The following is a 19,841-nucleotide window of genomic DNA, read 5'->3' as shown; positions in this document are numbered from 1 at the left end:
GAAAAAGCTATTGTGACTATTTCAACCACTTTGGAGCAAATTGAAAATGCCACAGTAGTTGCATTAAAGAATTTGCAGACAGAAGTCTCCTTGAGCAAAGTGGTTTTGCAAAACCAATTGGCTTTAGATCTATTAACTGCTAAGGATGGAGGTGTGTGCACCATCATTAACACCAGCTGTTGTGCATACATAAATAAAGAAAAGGAAATTGAAACAGACATCCACACAATTTGGGAAAAGTACCAGATGCTTCATCAAGTCTCATTGGATGATACGTCTTCTGGGTTCCAAGACATCTGGGAAAAGCTGACATCCTGGTTGCCGAATATTGGATGGTTAAAGCAAATCTTTGTAAGTACTATTATTTTAATAGCCCTGGGACTCATAGTGTGTATTATGCTTAGGTGTTTCCTATGGTGTTGCCAGAGAACAACAGGTCATTATTCTCACTGGAAGAATAATGAAATATGGCACCAGGTGGAGACAGGGAAGTGTTTTAAGAGGTCTCTAGAGAATAATGGAAAGCTTTAGGTTGGCTCCACAAAGGTTGAAGAAAAGGGGGAACCGAAGGGATGCTAAAAGGGTTAACATAAAGACCTTTGTGAAACCAACTGTAGCTGGAATGTAACAAGAGCCCTGAGGCAGCATTGATTAGCTGTCTCTTGTTTAGCCTCCCCCACCCCATCTTGCAAAAGGATGATAAGGAGGTTTGATTTAACTAAGGAAAGGCCTTGAGGAGGGAAATTCTGCAGATAAAGCAGAAGTGGAAACCTCTGTGCAAGCAAGAATGGATGTGCATGCGGAGATCAGACCAGCTGTGAACTTTTAGTGAACTGAAGAGTGGTGGGATGAAGCTACGGCCCTTGAGGAAGACAAGGATGAGGAAGAGCGCCCCTCAACCCAAATCAGCAGAATGGTGGAAATACCGTAAAAGGAAGAGAAGAAGGTGGAACCCTCAATTCCCGGAATAGTCATGAATATGTACTAGATCTCCCAGAAATATGTTAAATATGTACACAATGCTTGTATATTAGCACGCTTGGGGGGGTGTGATCCCCTAAGCACCCAGCACTGTAATAAAGAATAGCTGCTTAATAGTCTGACAAATTGGCTATTGAGTTACTCTGCGATTTTGCATGGCTTCACTGGTCTGTTGAAATCAAGATATAGGCTTGGTATTTTGGTTTTAGGGCATGCTTCCTTTGTGTGTGTGTTTTATTGGCAGAAAACTATAATGAAGTGTGTAAGTGTGACTAGGAAGAATTGGGCTTGGGTGTACACGTGTAAGATATGCTAGGAATACTGGATTATGATAAATTGGATGTTGCTAGTATTTTTCCCTGCCAAACTGGAGGCATCTGAACCCACAGATTTCTTGGGGATGTCCAGAGGAATGTCCTTTTTAATAAGCCTGTGTCTGATTTAATGATGTGAGTACTAAGAGTAATCTGCAACTGCAGGAGGAGAGGGACACAAGTTTGATACTAATGACTTTGTTTCAGAGCAATTTACAGCTCCTAGGAGGGGATCGTACTGTTCAGTGATGTTTGCTGTCTTGTATATGTTTCCAGTAGCAATATTAAACTGCCTCAAACTTGTTTTACAGGGGAAAAGCACTCTTGAGTTGTGATGAAAGAAGAAGATGGGGCGAAATTCCACATGTGAATTATAGGAGTAGCTGTGACTAGAACTTCTAATTTTTACTTAGGGTAGGGTGGATCTGCCCAATCTTCTGGAGTTGATACCTTTTGTGAGCAATAATATTTCTGGTTACCAAGTAGAGCTAGCAAAAGCGAAGTTTAGGCTAGATCTTAATCTCACTTTAGACTTAACAGAAATGAGCTGTTTTTAAATGAAGTTCAGACTTGGAGCCTAAATTGGATCTTCTGCACTGCTTCTCTCTTCTTTACGAAGAAGGACTGGAATGTAGCTTATTGTGCCTAAAATTAGCCTTGACTACTTCTATACTAATACAGTTAGGGCAACTGGCTCATTTTGTGCTGCTTTCAGGGATCTGCAGCTCCTGTCTTTGGCCTGTTACTAAGTCTTAAGCAATTACATTAATTCCTACTAGTTTAGTGGCTGCACAGCACTCTGTCGTGTGCCTGGCCATGCTGCAGTATTATTAAATCTGATGACACGTGCACTCTCAGTGGTGGCTCTTCTGCTGTTCAAGTATGTTAGAAAGGTTGTTGCAAGGAGTATGTGTGTACTGTAGAAGCTGAAGGTAAGTTTGTGAAGTCTAAAAAACGAACGTGAAATCCACAGTCATAATTTTGTATATATGCCAATGTAAAGCATTCAAATGTATGAATGTCAATAAAGAGACATTGACTTTCACTGCAAGTGTCGCTTCTTCCTTACAAGACTAATAACCAAGACTAGACATGCACGTGTTCCTTGGAGTTACACAGACCCAATCTGCCTGTTAGGATACAGCTTTTGGTAGTTGGGCCTTGTATTTGTGACTCTGTGTGGTTTCAGGGCAAAGCAGCATCTGGGTGATGCATTGTCTGGGAGCCATTCCAGAAGTCACATGATTTTAGTCAGAGGTTAGTGTTGCAGGGGAGAAGCAGTGACTTGGAATGTAGTTGCTTCTTCGATTTCAGTTGCTGAGGGACCTTTTATTCAATCCATGTTCAAGAAAAGTATGTGTTGAGCTCTGGTAGATGGTGAATCATTTTAGAATCAGAGACTTGTTTTACTTATAGGTAAACTTACTGTCTTAACTAATACCAGCCACACCGGCACAAACTCTTGTGGAATATCTTCCAGTTAATAAGGAAATATTTTGCAATCATTGCACACTGACAAGTTAGGGGGGAAGGAGGGGCTTTGAAAGGAGTGGGAAACAAAATCTGTGAAGCTACAACTGAGATCTGCAGGTGGTGCAGTTACTGCTAAGCACTTGGCAACTGAAGGGGGTGTCCCTGTTTGAAGTGGATGGAGGGGTGGAACTGTGGACTTTAATTACAATGTGGATTAGATCTGAGGAAATTACTTCCGATGGTTGTTAGTCACACTTTGGACTAGACTGGTAGGGACACTGGGGAGCTGTCACAGGAAACATTTTTTTTTTTTTTAAGAAAGCATGTACTTTTCCTGCCATGGCCAAAGTATAGCTGAATGTATATTCTGTGTCGAGCTATAATAAGTGGTACTACACCTGTTTAATTGGTGGTGTGTGATTACTCTTTCATTTTACACAGCTCTGCATGCAACCCTATCATATAATGTCTTTACTGCTTAGGATTCCAAATTTGTGGCTGCCAGGCCTGGTAGCCAACAGTCATGAGCATGTGCTGTCAATTTCCTTGTCTCCAAGAAAAGCAGACTACTGTTGTAACCTTAGTGCTTTCAGAAAATAAGTTAACACATCTATTCTACAAGGGCAGTTATTTGCTTATCTTACACATGAAAATGCCAGGCAGACTGGCCAGGAGAGAGCTGCTGCTCTCCAGGGATGAGGGGCGGGTGGGAGAGTGCTACCATTGTGTGCGGGTGTGGTTGCTGTTCTGGCAGGTGCCCTGATGCAAAGTGGCTTCCTTAGTGTTTTAGGTTTTTTTTAATTGGTGGTTGTTGGGGGTTTTTTTTGTGACTGGCTTTGATCCCATAAAGAAAAGCAGGTGTGGACAATTGGATAGAGAGAAGCAGTAGGGGTGGGGATCTGTTTCTTCAGGGATCTGGCATGCATTAAAACAATATTAACACAGAGTACAAAACTCAAGAATATGACAAGAAGGTCTGGAGAGACACATTTTTCTTTTGTGGTGACCGAAATGAAACTGAAAAGTTTAGGCTTGCTGGTGTTGGTATTTAGGTACTGTACGGCATTGCACTGACATTATCGTCTGATGTGTTACCCCAATTCCCTTGAAGTTTAACCTTTGCTTTTATCAGACAGCAGCTGCCTTTTTAATCTATTTCAACAATTTCAGAGCAGAATAACTGAACTGTTGGGTTTTTTTCCACAAGTAACTGTTTGAAAACTGGCTGGCCTGTCTCTGCGTCCTATAATGGCGGATCCTTTTGTGTGACACTAACTTAGAGGAGGATGGTGTAGCTGCCCTGCTAGTCCATTGTGTGAGCAAGTGATGAGGTCACTGGTGTTTCCACCTGAATTAATTGGCCTGGTGGCTTGATCTGGCCTGCAGGTTAGATTTGTGAAAAGTATGAACCACAGTGTTTGCTGTGGGTGTCTTGTACTGGTTTCGAGTGCTTAGTGAGGTTACATAGCCTTTCCTATGACTGAAGCTTTCCATCAGCATCCTGTCACGTGCACAGAGGGTAGTGAAATCTGCTTTCCCTCATTACTTGAGTACAATAGAGGTATTCTTACAAGATGTGGCTTTTTCATTTCCATGTGGCTTAGGATGGCTTGTTTTTCGTTATTTCTCTTAAAACTTAATTCCCAATTCCCAAACAACTGTTTTCCTATCTTTCCAATCTGTTCCTGTTGCATCTTAGCTCTTACCTTTATAGATGCATCTTATTTTTCTGCACCGTGTTGATTCTGCAGCTACATCCAGTCTCTCACGCCTCTCCAACTTTCACCCAACCCAGTCTTTTTTATTTTTCCTTTACATTGCTACAAAGGTAAGTGCTTCTTTCCAAAGTCTTAAGTCATCTTTTCCCTGTTTGTGGTTGCTTGGTGCTGCATTGTCAGGAAGTTGCATGGTCAATTTCTATGTTCTGTGCTAAATAACAGAATAGGAACTACTGTGTGTGAGCAGGTATCTGATGTGTATGAGGCAGGTCTGGTCTCCACTACCCGTTACCTGCATTTTCTGTTACCCAGCAGCTTGGAGCACAAAGAAAAACTGTGTTTCTTTTCTGATACCACAAACTTCTTGTTTTCTGGGCGGTTTCTTCTACAGGGATCTGCTACTTGTATGTTATGTTCTGCAGTTGCCACTCCGAAATCCTAACAGCATTAAAAATCTTGAGTATAAATACTCTAGCACTTGAAAGCATGAAATAGTTGTGGTAACATTGAAAATTATGGAGAACACTGATTCAGGACTGGCTTTTTGTTAAATATAAGCTGTTAAAGTGCTGTGAATTTTTCTGGAAGATGGCTGAGGTTATAGATATTCAGCATATAAAGATCATAAAATGGGATCTTGATTCATCTGTGGTTTAGAGGTAAGTGCCCTTTTACTTTGAGAAGTTGTTCAGGTTTGAGATAAATGCATGTTAAATAGGCTTTGTGTGTCAGTTGCAGTAATGCTTCTGTTCTGTGTTTCTGATATAGTTGTCTGTATATTCTCTGGAAAATGGGGAAAAAAAGTTGGCAAGTTCAGGGCAACTGCATCTAACTAAATCTTCACAATGTTGGGGAGACTGGATAGGTTACACATCAGTGCTTAAGATGGTCATGTAATCTGGTAATAGAAGTACCAAGAGTTTTCTTAGTGTATGCCACCATTAGCACTGTGGCCAACCTGCTTAATACAAAAACCCCCTTCGCGTAGGCTGAAAAGCAGGTTTTCCTACAACCTTGTATGTATGAAAAATGTTGAACAAAGGGGAGAGCAGCAAGGGTCAGAAAATATTCCTAAGTGGTTTAGAGAGTGTAGGATAAACTTATTTATGTGACAACCAAACTAGTCTGAGTTAAAGCACACAAAGCACTAGGAATTCCATTGTACAGAACAAACTTCCATCTCTGAGAAAATGGCCCAAAGCTTACATGCTTTGAAGAAAAGTATTGTCAAGAGCACCCTTTTTTTTTTTACTTAAGAAAGCTCACATAAAGTTCACCCAGCTGATATTCCTGCAGCATCTGCTTGTATATAATCCACAAGATTAACATGTAAAAGTTGTAGTCAGTGTGGCAGTTTTTATTTTATACATTTACATCATCAGGCTCATTGAACAAAAATTAGAAAGGCATAACATAAAGACAATTTCATTTTATGTTAGAAACTGAAAAGGCATGCTCTCTGCATGAAAACGGTAGTGCAACATTTTAAAATCTAATAAAAGCATCCTATTAAAAGAGCAAAACTAATGAGCGACTGTACTAAATCTAAATGGTTACTACATTTAGTATGCAGACTTGATTTCCCCCCCCTAAGTTTTGTATTTCTGTGGTACAACTTCTGAAATAAAATTATTTCCCCTGTATGCAACGCAAGTATTGCACTATATAGCCTACTTCTCCACAAGTCTCAATGGGTCTTGGACAGCAAAGCTTTCGTGGTACAAGTAGATGCATTTTGACAGATTTACTTCCTCTTGCCTTTACTTAAAAGGCCCATGTGTAAATAAAAACATAAATGGTTTTAAAGTTCATTAGCAGGGTGTTCTGCATAGGTCTAACAGTAAGTGGTCACAGTACTATGATTTTTGACATGTTTTTAAATATTTCGCGCTCTTTCAACAGTGTGGAATTACAGAAACCTAAAAGATATGAAAGCACCTTGTGTACTAGTTTAGCACCAGTTCCAACAAGATATTTAAACTAGTCATGACCCTTGAAAATATAAGTTTGAGGGCACGGAGAAATTAAGGGTTGAGTCTTCAATAACATGGGCAATATGATTGCCACTTTTGAATGCAAATTGAGTTGTCTTGGATATTTGTTACAACACCAGAGAGACACAGAACCATATGAAATGAACGATTGCCCCCGTACAACACGAATACAAGCATCCCACGTTGTTCACAAAAGGCCACACAACACTGTCATAGCCAGAGGGTTTGGGGATAGGAGACACGGAAAAACAGTCACTGGTAGTCACAGTTTGCACAATCACTACGAGGTGACGCACGTCTGCCACACTTGTCACACTGCTCACGGCCCACAGAGCTTTCGGTTCACCTTTTTAAGAAGCTTGTTGTTAATATAATATGTAGAGCACACTTGCAGATAGTCAGAATGGCCTTCGAGAGGGAGCGGAGGGGTAGCACCGATCTCTCCTGTCTCCCTCTTGACTGTCGTTAGTCTCGGGTATTTTAAAGACTGACACCCATGAGTGTTGCACTAAGATGGTGATTACTTCTGTGTGGTAAGTTTGATGGGTGGCCCTTTCTGAAAGGATAGTAAGTTGTTTTATATTTGTCTTGTACATGAAGAGTAACTTATTTTCAGTGCATTTTTATAATAAACTATTAAGGTGTTTATAGTGTGGGGAACAGTATCTGTAAGAGGAATTAAATGGAATCAAAATCTGTCAATACTTCAGATGTCACTGAAAACTCTCTAACTCTCACCTTTCCTGTAAGATGAGTCTGAACCAGTGTTGTAACTAAGCAGGAGAGAGTTGTCTAAATATTATCTTGTAGAAGATAGTAGATTAAGACTTTGTAGACCTTTTCAGACAGGTCTTGGCTCAAACATCTCTAGTATTTGCACTGCACATACTTACAACTTTCCTGTGTAGGTTTGACAGAGGTTTCTTAGTGTTACTTGAGTAAAGTCCCTTCAAAACCAGCAATGAGAGAATTAGGATGTTTGTCTGTTAGTCTGGTACTGTACTGACAGCTAGTGGTAAATCGGAAAAGTAAATTCTCTCCAAAATGCTGTATTTACTAAAAATTATGACTTTCTGAAAGAAGACATGATATTTTACTAGAGAAAAGAAAATAGAGGTAATTTGTTTTTGATCTAGCTCTTGCAGCTGTGCAGGATGCTTGCAGGGAAACTAACTTCCAGTGTACTACCTACTGTACTTGGGAATGTTCTTTATGCACACTAAGCTGTGAGAACTTTTATCAGAATAGTTGGGGATCTGATTATTGACAATTATTTTCCTTCTACCTTTTAATACATACTCGTAACTACTTACCAAGAATCAACCTGCTAATGGTCTCATTAGCTAATGAAGCATAAGTCAGAATTAAAGGGCTGAGTGTAAGATCATAGGAATAATAGGAAAACAGTCAAGAACTGATTAAATAAACTGAAGATTAATTTTGAGATCTGTGATTAATTCTAGAGAAGCCTGGAACATAAGTAGTTTGGAGCTACTGCAGTCTTCCTGTGGGCAGAGTGTCTCATGGTGAACTCTCCAGCTGTCCTGCTCCAGTGTTACTCTAAGCAGGCTATCGCTTTTCCCCTTATTGTAGATACATGGGAACTTGTTCATGCAATATATAGACTTCCTTAACACAGAGGGATGTTGTTTGGAAAGTAATCCTGAACTGGAAAGGTTGTATGTATGCAGCTTGGATTTAACAAAAAACCCACACGAATCAGGAAAATGTGTGTGTATCTACCCACTGTGGGCCCCAGCAGTGCACTGCCTGTGCTGTTCAAGTTGTCCTGCCTCAAACTTTGTTAATAAAGTTTGGTTTTCATTACGGACACTTATAGTTTGGTCACACTTTTTATCCAGGGTACAAAAGATGATACTTTTGTGTAGACACCTGGAGAATCTTTCACTCCACAGCCATAGCCCCAGGAGGTCACACCGTACACAACCCAGCTTTCCCCTGGACGTTCACACATCAATGGTCCGCCGCTGTCTCCTTGACAGCTATCAACGCGTTTCTGTTCCTGGACGTTTCCAGCACAGAGCATTCTTCCTGTGAATCTTCTTTTGTAACGCTCTTCACATACCCTCTTGGGAAGTAAGGGGATGGCAGCCTGTTGTAATGTTCTTGAATAAGCCCTTCCTGAAAAGAGCACCCAAATCATTGCTTGTTATGACGACTGGTCTGGGAAACATAAATGTCATTTAATCGAATTTTTGCTGTCATTCCTTCACGCTGTTTTGCCATTAAATAAAATGACTGAAAACAAGGCTAAATACTGAAATTTACTGTGCATTAAATATAATAATAAAATACTATATAGATATTGTAAATATGGAAAATAGATGCTTTTTTAAAAAAAAAAAACAACAAACAGAACAACAAAGCCTTAAGATGTAGCTTTACTCCTTGTGTTCACTGGATCTTTCCAAGGCTGGAGTTTGTTTTGGTCCAAACACACTTTGTGCCTTCTATAAGAATGTATGCCTTAGTACTTAAATTAATTGGAAGGTTTGAGTAGCGGAGGTTAAAGCTGTAGAAATACTTCATTTCTAGGACACCATTTCCAACCTAGTCTAGCTCAGCCTGACAGGTGCTGCATCCTCTGTCAGCTTCCAAGCCGAGCATCCAGCCAACCATCACACTTATGCCCTGTAAGTACACGCAAGCTTGCTTGTCACCTCAGCTGAGGAGCTGACATTACTGAGCCCAGGTATATCCTGGTAGAGATTGGCAGAATTATGTGAATCTCTTAGAATCCTGATAACTTCTACATACCAGAGTACTAACAAGACTAATCTTCATTTTGTGAGGGTGACCAGAATGTGTCTTGGTTTTCTTTATCTGTAGTGAATCCTGCATAGTATAAGCACTGCTCTGCTTATAAAATGTCAAGATTTACATAATTCAGCTTTTTTTCTATAGCTTGCACCTCTTTTTCAGTTGGAAATATGGAAAGTTAAAGCCAGTGTTGGGGTTTTTTTAAGTACAATCTTAATACTTGTAAAATGATTATGATTCATGTAGTAAGTGTGAAATTTCAACTGAAGTACTGTGATAATGTAATTTCTTACTGTAGTTAAAGCCAATTATTGCAGTGGTTAATGTTTCCGTAAATAGATGTCTGAAGTAAACAGTATTGCAGAACTGTGAATTATGTAAAAAGCTAGACACAGCTAGGCAATGAATTCGCAATTGTTTTTAGCAAAAATCCACCCTGCAAGTCTATCTCCTTTATTGTAGTACAGTGACCCAGACATCTGTGCACACAGATTAACGCATGTGAAGAGGAAGAACTGATATTTGGCCTTGCCGCCTTGTTTCTTTGCCAGTTTGAATGAGTCAGTGGAACAAAGGCTCAAGTGTGGTCGCTGTCTTGCACTGTATTCAGCAACGTAAAAACATGAAAGTAAAACATGGTTATTAATTTGTAAAACATTAAAAGGACAAAGACCTTTGAAGAGGAAGAATCTTGCACTGACCTAAGAAGTGACTAGATAGTTTGTTCCAGAAGCCTGGATTGCAGACTGCGTTGTGGCTCTCACAAATTTTGGCAAGATGTTATCTTTTTTTTTAAATCTTATTGCTGATTGAAAATGTCAGTGGTAACAGGAGAGACTAAAAATGGTATCTGAAATTCTATTATGTGTATATTTTCTATCCATTTTCTATTGAAGTAGTGCAATTTGAAGAACCTTTCCAAAATATTCATCGTACTTACCTTAAAAACCTTAAATATATTAGAGCTGTTATGTTCCGAGGCAGGGGGTGATAAGCTGCTGCGCAGGGTGTACCTGGCAACAAATAAGCTTTTCATTCATGCTTGTCAATCTTAATGAGGTCATTTTACTGACTGGTTCTGTGATTTAGAGTGACATGGTTAATCGCCACTTTCCAAACACAAACTAAATTCAATAAACGAAGTGGTGTCATTCCTAGGTAAGGATCAGGAGAGAAAATACTCCCCTATATAAAGAGTAAAATTGTTCCATTTTGAGCATTTTCTTATTTTAAGTATTTAAGGTTTGGTTTGGTTTGTTTGTTAAAATAAGCAGCCTCAGATCTGTGGGTGGAAATCATTAACACATTTTTACCTGTGTCACCCCATCCAGTGATATAGCAGTTGGGAGCAGTTTTCTGTGGTCGCTCTCTCCGCAATGGCAAACAAGCAGGTAAGACATGGGTGCTGAATCTGGCACACTGTTCCTCTGGCCCCTGTAGCCTCACCAGTGCAATGTCGTAGTCACTGCTGTCAGGCCTGTACTCTTTATGCATCACAATCTGTTGGACTCCAATTTCTTCCTCGTACTCTTCTGGTACCAGTGTGTGATAGTCTCCAACCCGCACAGCATAATTCCGAGTGTTGTTGCCATACCTAAGATTGAGGTGAAAACAAATAGGGCCGGCTCATGCAAAGTCAGATCCTAAGCACTGTAAACAGATTTGATCAGGGTCTTTACTGCTCATATAAATAACAACAGCAAAAGGGGTTTTTTTTAAAGAGCAAAAATGCTTTCTCAGACATTTAGATTGACATTCAAGTGTATCCTAAAGAATATTAAAAAAAATTTCTTGAAGTTTGGGGTTGGGCTATTTTCATATATTTTCACAGGCACGGTTTCTTACAGCCATCTGCCGTGACTGGCGCTTATTTCAAAGGTGCAAGCAAGGTGTGCATTATAAGTATATTTAGTAAGGGTAATACAGACTGCTAGTAATTATAATGAAAACCTGAGTACTAACATCATTTTGATGCTCCAAATAACTACTGAAATGAAAACAGGGTTCAAGTGTGCTTGGTAGATTGGTTGAGAAATTCTAGAGGCTTAGATAACTTGATAAAAACCTCTTAAGTTAACTGAAGTTATAATAAAGAAAACAAAGCATATGTGCATTGCAAGCACCTATTGTCAAAGTGGCAGAAGGCCTATAAATCTTAGACTTGTTTTGCATCTAATATGACCCCAGTTTCTTTCACATCATAGACTAAATGGCAAATACCTTAGGGATGATTACTGTGGCTGAAATAACAATCTTCTGTGCGTGCCTTTGGAGATTTTTGGATCACAGGACACACAGCCCTTCTCAGGAAAATGCAAACAAGGGAGTACTGTTGGGTACATTTATTTATTTTAAAATCTGGCTAAGCCAACCCAAATATTTTTCCTTTGACTTCTCCCTTTCCCTCATAGCTTTCGACAGGAAATTTGTAATATGTGTGGAGTATGGTGTTCCATCACCTTCTAACCTATACTTGCTCTTTTTATACCCTCCAGCAATGTGCTGGTGTCCGTAGCTTACTAAAGCTTGTTTGAGGAGCAGCAGACAAAGCAGGAACATTACAGGTCTCTTCTGAACAATATATTGCTGTACCACTGACTATTTCTTCTAATTGTGGGTTGCATTCCTGGCTGCCTGCAAAGCTTTCTTTGTCAGATTCTGCACATCTCCTTCAGATCTTCTATGAGCAAAATTTCACTTCTAGGCATGTAAGGAGAGAGAGCTGCAGGCTATGACCAAACATCTGTTCATCTGAAGATGACCTCCTATATAGGAAAAATGAAGTAACTTGTCTACCACAAACTTTTTCCAGGTCTTCAGTAGTAGTTGTCTGTGAAATACTCTCCTGATACTGTATTTTCCTTGTGGTTGGAAATTAAAACTCTATAGCAGCTGGAAGTGAAAAGATACAGCTGCTGCAGACATTCTGAAGTTTACAGAGGTGTTTAAAAAAAGTATTCATACTGATTTTAGTCTCAGAGGGAGAACTGATAAATTTTGTATTCTACCAAGTACATTACTTGTTGCCACCCTGAAGAAAATTACTCAAAAACTTCTTCTAATTGTGGGTCAGTATGTTTATCTCAAAGATACTTAAGAAAAAACCTCTGTTTGTATGTGTCACTTGACTGATCTTTCTGTTTTCACCACAAAAGTGCTGGTATTTTATAACTTATCACTGAATCAATTTTCATTAGTAATTTTCCATGAAGAAATGAGAGCATGAATAGGAACAGAACATGAGAAAAGGCAGAAGTATGAATCCTGGCTCTCCAGGTGTTCTGACTCCACTCCCTTGAAGTTTCTAGAGAAGAGGTATTTCTTTGTAAGCTTTTTAAAAAAAAACCAAGTATTTGAATCTGTCTCTTGCCCTAGATATTACGTTCTCATTTCTAGATCATCTTGTATATTTTTTCCAGTTTTAAAAGGCCACTAAGACTCCACACTTGGTTCTTTTCCTTATAAAATAAATTACAAAATTCCATGGAAGTAGGATTGGCACCTGATATATTGATTTTATTTTTGTTGCCCTTAAGGAGATTCTTCAGAGTAAGAAAGGCTGTTAGGTCTTAAATAGTTTCTGAGGTTACATATAGCCGTCTGTATTTGGCCATCTGAAGTATGGCATCAATGCAGTCCTAAATTCTGCATCCCTATAGGTTGTTTGCCAAATCCTTGCTGTCTGCTGCCTGCCAGGAATCTCTGCTCTGACACTGATGAATCCCCTCCTGGGTCACTGTTGCCACATGTCTTATATCAGAAAAGGCTAATCTTACCATACTTTGCTGAGACACTTAGTATATTATTATCAGTCTAAACTTCTATTGTTGTTACTCTGAGCTATGGTGTGGGAGGCAGTAGAAGTATAATCTGGCACTGGCTCGAAAACAGTGGGGTGTTTTACAGCAGTGCTGTGAGCTCATCTGTGACCTTGGGTGAGTCTCTTTTTTTGTTTTTCCTTCTGCCATCTGTTTGGCTTTCCGTAACACAGCAAGGAGTAAGGCTACACGCATCTTCAGTATATTAAAATGCTGTATAGTACAGGCACTTAAATCAACTTTCTTCTCGTATTATTTCTGTGAAATTGACTTACAAATAAGTTGTGCATCTTTACAATAAAATGCTTGGTACATTTCAGTACCAGTTTGTGCTGAATAGGTTTTATATATTTGCTCATTGTTACTTCTGGGAATTTTTAAAAACTATAAATCATAGTTTACTTCAGCATGTTTATAAATAGATAGACTTGAAAGCAAATTTTCCTGCCCATATGCAAAATTTTCTAGTATTGCTTTGGCAAAACTATAGCATTCAAATTTAGAAACATATTTTTATATAAATATACAAATTAGGGGGGAAAGTATTTTTTGTTCCTCTAGTTATGAGAAATATTAGTAGGGAAATTAATCTGATTCCTTAGTTTAATCTTGTGTTCTGCAGTTCAGTATTTATATATTACATTGTCGTTTGTCTCTTCACATGGAGGCTATGTAACCTCATAGGTGGTGCATTTCCTAGAACTACAGCTTAAAGATTTCTGAACTGGTTGAAGCAAGAGAAACCACCAAATCAAGGACAAGTGCGTTGATCACTCTGGCCATCTTTTACATGGAGGTACCTATAACATTGATTGTTCGACAGAAAGCATGCTACTATGGTATATAAAGCAGTTTGAAAACACTATGAAAACCAAACTGATAGTCTCTGGTAGCTCATTTTATTTGTGTAAGCTAAGCAATGCATGGGTCCTCTGTGAAGCTCGCAAAACAGAGAAATAAAACACCCAACTGTAGAATATTTTACACACTGACAGCGCAACTCCTGTGCCCCTCTCCAGAGTGGACAAGGTCAGTGTAGAGGCAGGTAGCTGCGTGGGCAGGGTGTGCAGTATCAAGCAGTCTCACTTTTACAGAATCTATTTACAGAACAGAGGTAATGCTCAGTGTAGTAACACTGGCATGGGTAACACAGCCAACTAAGTACTTCTCCAATGACTTGCCCAGACTGAGATTACAAGCAATCTTGGCTGATGCATCAGCCAACTTTGTAGGATCTATTTTCCTCAGAGTGAGTTAGAAAAGGAAGCTGATACAGAAAGTACTTAGTTACTGTTGCAGTAAAATGGCTTTATTATTTCCGTTTGAATTACTCTAACTTACATGCAAAACCCCCACTAAAGTAAATGGAAGACTGACATCTCAGATATATTTTTCTGCTCAAATTTCATAACTGCATGATGACATTTCACTTAAGAATCTAAATGATACAGCAGCTGAGCCCAGTGAGTTAAGTAAAATTATCCTGTTTCCTTTGCCAGCTAAGCAATATTAGTTTAATACTTTTTGCTACAGAGATTGTTTATAACTGTTGATCTTATTGCCTTTAAAGGCTATTATAAATAGGATTCTGTACCCCAGAATGCTTTCCTAGATACAATTTTTGGTATACATCCGAGTGTCATATTGGAATACAAATGTACAAGATCATTAGCATTAAATATATATTTGCCTGACATAATCTGACGTTTCCAAAAGGTCACTGAAAACACTCACTCATAATTTATGGTTTTTGGCTCTGTGCAGCAAATCACCTGTTAGAGCTATGCTGATAGTTTCTGCATTATGAAAGCATTTTTACCTCCAATAAATATTTGCCCAGCTAAATTAACCATTGTGTACATTGACAGGTAGGTTTTGTATATATAGACAAACACAATCACAGTACTTTGCAGATGTGTTATCGGTGCAATGGAAATCTGTCTCTCAAGTAGAGGAAGGTAATTTTACATGGTATAAACCCTTCTTCTTTATTTTTTTTAATGTAATGGGTGCCTCTGTATTTTAGTTTATAGGCCTTATTCACAACATGAATTACAGGATTTACTATACACTCTATCCATTATCTTTAATGCAGTTTGAAGGGGGAAAGGGGTTGTGTGGGTTTTTTTCTTTTCTGTTTTTTTAAACCTCATGGAAGTCAGACTACTACAGAGTCACAGATGCACTAGGTATTTGTAATTTAGATGAGAAATGAACACACTTCCTTCCTCAACTGATTTAATAATCAAAGGAACTTGATTTTTGATAGTTTATTTTGATTTGTAAGCCTAAGCATGAAGGAAAGTTGTTTATGACTAGTAATAACGAGTGCTCTCCTGTCAGCCATATATCAGATAGTCTAGGAGAAAACTTGCTGCTTCTATTTAATGTTACATCCTTGTTTCTGACAAAAGGAACAATGTTCCCTTTAATAGGTTCCTGCTGTTTTTCTGTGTTATGGGTGATGGTCATTTATAGCAGAATAATAAAGAAAGGAGATCTAGGAAAGCTGATCTTAATTAAAAGTACTGATTTAAAACATTTAACAGAATGAGAAATGCTGCTTCTCATGTAAATGTTTGAAACTTTAATAGCTACAAGGCTTCCAGTGAGAAGCTTAGTGAGCAGACTTTGCACAAATTTACTATATTTCTGTGCACACTCACACACATAAGGCTTCTTAAACTGATTTTTTCATCTGCAGACAATTATATTTCTTCCCCTATAGTAGTTAGTATTTGCCAAATGAGGAAATACTGTAATAGCACTTCAGTACATAAAAAAGGCAAAGCAGTCTAGCACAGGGGTGTACTGTCCTCCTCACCTAAAAGCCACCTATGAAACGGCACAGAACTGCCACATACACATCATGTTTGAAGAGTGGAGGCAGAGGAGGAGTCTGGGAGTGCTTCATGGTTGGAAAATAATGTTCCTTTCAGGGTATTACCCCTCTGTTGGATGGCTGGGCTGGGCGTGCCTTTACGCTCTAGTGCAGCCTGGCAGTGTTGACCTTAGCACCTCCTAGAAGGTTTATTTCCCAGCCAAGTGGAGGATGGATTAGTAATCGGCCACCATGCCAATATCATCCTGCTGCCAGTCAAGTAATGTACTGACACTGAAGGCACACCTGAATTCATCTCACCGTTCATGCTAAATTTGAGACAACTGAATTTTAATTCTGGTATCTTACTAGGTATTTGGTTCCACTGTGCCTCAGGGTCCCTGGTTCTCAAAATTACCAGGGCTATGTTGAAGTATACGTGGGCATTCAGGAATGCCTAAAGAAGCACTTAAATAAGGGTTATATTATTAGAACAGTGTTCTAGTTCAAGTAACATGGTATTTCCTAAAATAACATCATGGTCATTATAATTTCCTTTTTTTCTATGCCTTATATTTCTAATTATCCAAAGTCAGTATTTTTTTAGGTATAGACCTGCAAGTTCCCTGTAGCTGTCAGAACCACTCAGGACAAAACTTGCTAATAAGATGGGGAGGTTATAAAAGGAAGAATAGATTCAAACAATTTTTGATCTTAAATGATGCGTCTTTGAAATTACAGAAACCAGTAATGCTGCTATACTACTGGCAAACAATTCTAATCCTCTTGCATAAAATCGTATGTAATTTTTATCCATAGTACAGGTGAGCCCACTTTTGTTACTTAAGCAGTGTTCCAATTTCCAGGATGTGAGAAATGGTATACGGGCCTTTCTCTTGTCTGTCTGTGGAAAATATGTGAAGAAGGCGCTTGATCTATAGATAGCTTTTGGAAACCTAGCCCCTTAAAATCACTCTGAGATCATTAGGAAGTTCAGCCCAGTCTGTTCAATGTCAGCTTAGAGCTAAATATGCCTTCTCTCTTTTACAGTAAACAGTAGTGCCTCCACAGGCTGGTGGGGTTGCATCCTTAGATCTAGGTTGCAGTTTTAAATGCAACATCTGGGGCAAAACAATACTTCGGTCCCTGAGACCACATGTAACCGTTTTACGATAGTGTGTAACAGGCCTTCGAGTGGCTGCACTGATCTGGAAGTATTGCAGTGTACGTTGCTCCAGCCACGCTGCTGCCCATCACGTGGGTGTTCAGCAAAGCACCCAAATCGGGCATGCTTTGGCAGCGCATTCAGTAATGATGCAGAGTCCCAGCTACGTAAGCCAACCATTGGGAAGAACAGGGAACGTACCCTGTGGGGAGTGCTTACTAGAAGAACGCACTGCATCTGCAGCAGCGCAGCAAATACTAACTTGCTTCACCAAACTTTGTGAAAGCGTTCTAATAAGGTGAAGCGTTGGGTAACTAAGATCTTGATTTGAACTCACAAAACATAACTGTCTTCCTTTGACCTCCCTTTTCCTTTCCTTGAAGAGGATCTTTGAGGTAAAATAACAGAAAGGACCGTCTTTTTTTTCAAGCCTTTAATCAAAGGCTTTCTCAAGAGCTTAAGTTGCATCCTTACTAATCACTATAGAGATGATGAACAATGGAATAGGAAGCCATTGTCTATAGATGATAGCAGCTGAAGTTGCTTTCATAGTTCCACAAAAAGATCTGGGACATCAGTTGAAGAAGGCAGAAATGGCATTGAGTTTGACCCTTTCAGCTTGAAATATTAGCAAGAAAAGTCCCTCGTGATTTTCATGAAACATGAAACTGAAAAGATGTGCATCTGGCGCTAAGCAAAGGTAACACTATCCATTTGAGTAAAAGTATATCTGACTCTTCTTTTTAGTTATTAGTGTGCAAAAGGAAAGGCTGAAAGTCCAAAGTTTAAACCTTTGCAGCCCACTTGAGCAAATTCTAGCAAATATCCTCAAAACTGCAATGCTGTTCTTTTATGCTTTTATTCCAGGCCATACTGCAAGCTTTTGTAAGGATTCCAGTGAAATAATTGCTGTTGAAAGCTTAGAACACTACACCCGCTTCCTTACTGTGCAAGCTGATGCTTTTATACTACAGTAACTTCATCAGCAGTGAATTCCTGAAGTCAAAATTACTGTTCATAAAAACTGACAGGAGAATTACCAGTAACAGAATATCTGTTTCTGCAAAACTGGGAAAAGACATTTTAAAAAGCTATATAACAGCTTAATACTGAGAACTGCAGAAGTTAGATTAGGTAGATCAAATGTGATTTACAAGGGAGTGTAAGTTGCAAACCAGTTGCTAAACATATGGAAAGGAGCTGAATTTGGCATAGTTTTATTAGATGCCAGTGTCAGAGAATTATACCAGTATAACCAGTTAGTTATATACCAGTATATACCAGTATACCAGCTTAGACAGTTATTTCTTTGTTAAATGGGATGGGACCTTTGCCTGGATGGCTGCAAAAGACAATTCTTCATGTAGCGTGACATAACAGAGTGAGGCAGTTGCTCCAGCCTATTTGTGAAGAATAAGCAAAACAGCTTGGTCTCGCTAGCATCCAGTGAACAGATTTACTTTCCTGTTAGACTCAGCAAAATAGATAAGAATGCTTTACCCTAAAATGGGTTTGGGGGCACTAGTTCATCTAGTCACTGCAGTGTTACAGTAAAAGTGTCTTATCACTGCCAATAACTATCATTACCAAAAATAATCCAAGATATTGCAGTCCCTGTGTTTGATGTTTGCTCTGTTGGCTTCACTATAACCTGAAAGCCATAAGCTGCAGTTTTGTTGGAATAGAAAGCTGTGTTAAAATGTCAGAAGTATTGGCTATATTTTTTCATGGAAACGCTGAAGTTGTGAATATAAATCTCATGAATGATGACACCCAGAATAATTTCCATGTATTAAGGTTTTTTGTTTGGTTTTGTTTGCAGGGAAAGGAGGTTGGTTGATAGGGTTTTTTTAAACCAAAGGCCAACTCTTTGGTACAGTTTTCGGTGGGCTTGAACTGGAATGTTTTTGCCTATACCCAGAGCAACAAAATAGTTTGAAAATACCCTTCACTATTGAAGAGAGCCCTACCTTTTAAAGCAGTGTGCAGCAGTGAGGACCCAGCAGCTGCTGATGAGAGTAGCACCACACAAGAGTCTTCCGTCACCATGAGAAGATTTCAGTCGGAGTGCAACCTGCCATGGCCAGCCTCCCCTGCAGGGGACATAAGACATTGTGTTTCAGGGTACAACAATGGAAAAGTACGGAAGCTTGTCAGCAACCTTGAATGTATATCCTATTTAGTTTCTTTGGAGAACAACTCTTATGAGAAGCGGCTCAGGGAACTGGGGTTGTTTAGCCCAGAGAAAAGGCTGAGGGGAGACTGTATCGCTCTCTACAACTACCCGAAAGGAGGCTGTAGTGAGGGGGCATTAGTCTCTTCTCCCAAGTCACTAGTGAGAGGACAAGAGGAAATGGCCTCAAGCTGTGTCAGGGGAGGTTTAGATTGGATATTAGGAAACATTTCTTCACTGAAAGAGTGGCCAGGCATTGGCACAGGCTGCCCAGAGAGGTGGGGGAGTCACCATCCCTGGGGGTGTTCTAAAAATGCGTAGACGTGGCACTTGGGGACATGGCTGAGGAGGCCACGGGGGCATTGGGTTGGGGGTTGGACTTGATCCTAGTGGTCTTTTCCAACCTTAATGATTCTGTGATTCTATAATTTGACTGACAGCTTGCAAACGACATTATTTATTGAGTAACAGTTGAGAATACCTTTATATTCCTGCTGCATTCAGAATTCCATTTAACAATGGTCAGGATTGCTTTACAGATTGTTTGGGCATCCAGCACTCTGACCACTTCCTCCCACTGTCAAGTATTTTAATTTTCCCTTC

The 19,841-nt window shown here is 39.4% G+C and overlaps 1 protein-coding gene across 1 annotated transcript in view; it reads right to left on the bottom strand.

Moving 5' to 3' along the window:
- Positions 1-5,808: 5,808 nt before the first annotated feature.
- Positions 5,809-19,841, bottom strand: part of PRSS12 (serine protease 12) — a 45,696-nt gene continuing 31,663 nt past the window's right edge. The window contains exons 11-13 of the mRNA XM_064450561.1: positions 19,036-19,158; positions 10,575-10,855; positions 5,809-8,622 (exon numbers count right to left, since the gene is read on the bottom strand). Of these exons, the coding sequence (XP_064306631.1) occupies positions 8,315-8,622; positions 10,575-10,855; positions 19,036-19,158 (712 nt within the window). The 3' untranslated portion in view covers positions 5,809-8,314. The remainder of the gene's footprint in view (positions 8,623-10,574; positions 10,856-19,035; positions 19,159-19,841) is intronic.

This window comes from Phalacrocorax carbo, chromosome 4, assembly GCF_963921805.1.
Source record: "Phalacrocorax carbo chromosome 4, bPhaCar2.1, whole genome shotgun sequence".
Lineage (NCBI taxonomy): Eukaryota > Metazoa > Chordata > Aves > Suliformes > Phalacrocoracidae > Phalacrocorax > Phalacrocorax carbo.
This window is presented reverse-complemented; position numbering and strand designations above follow the sequence as displayed.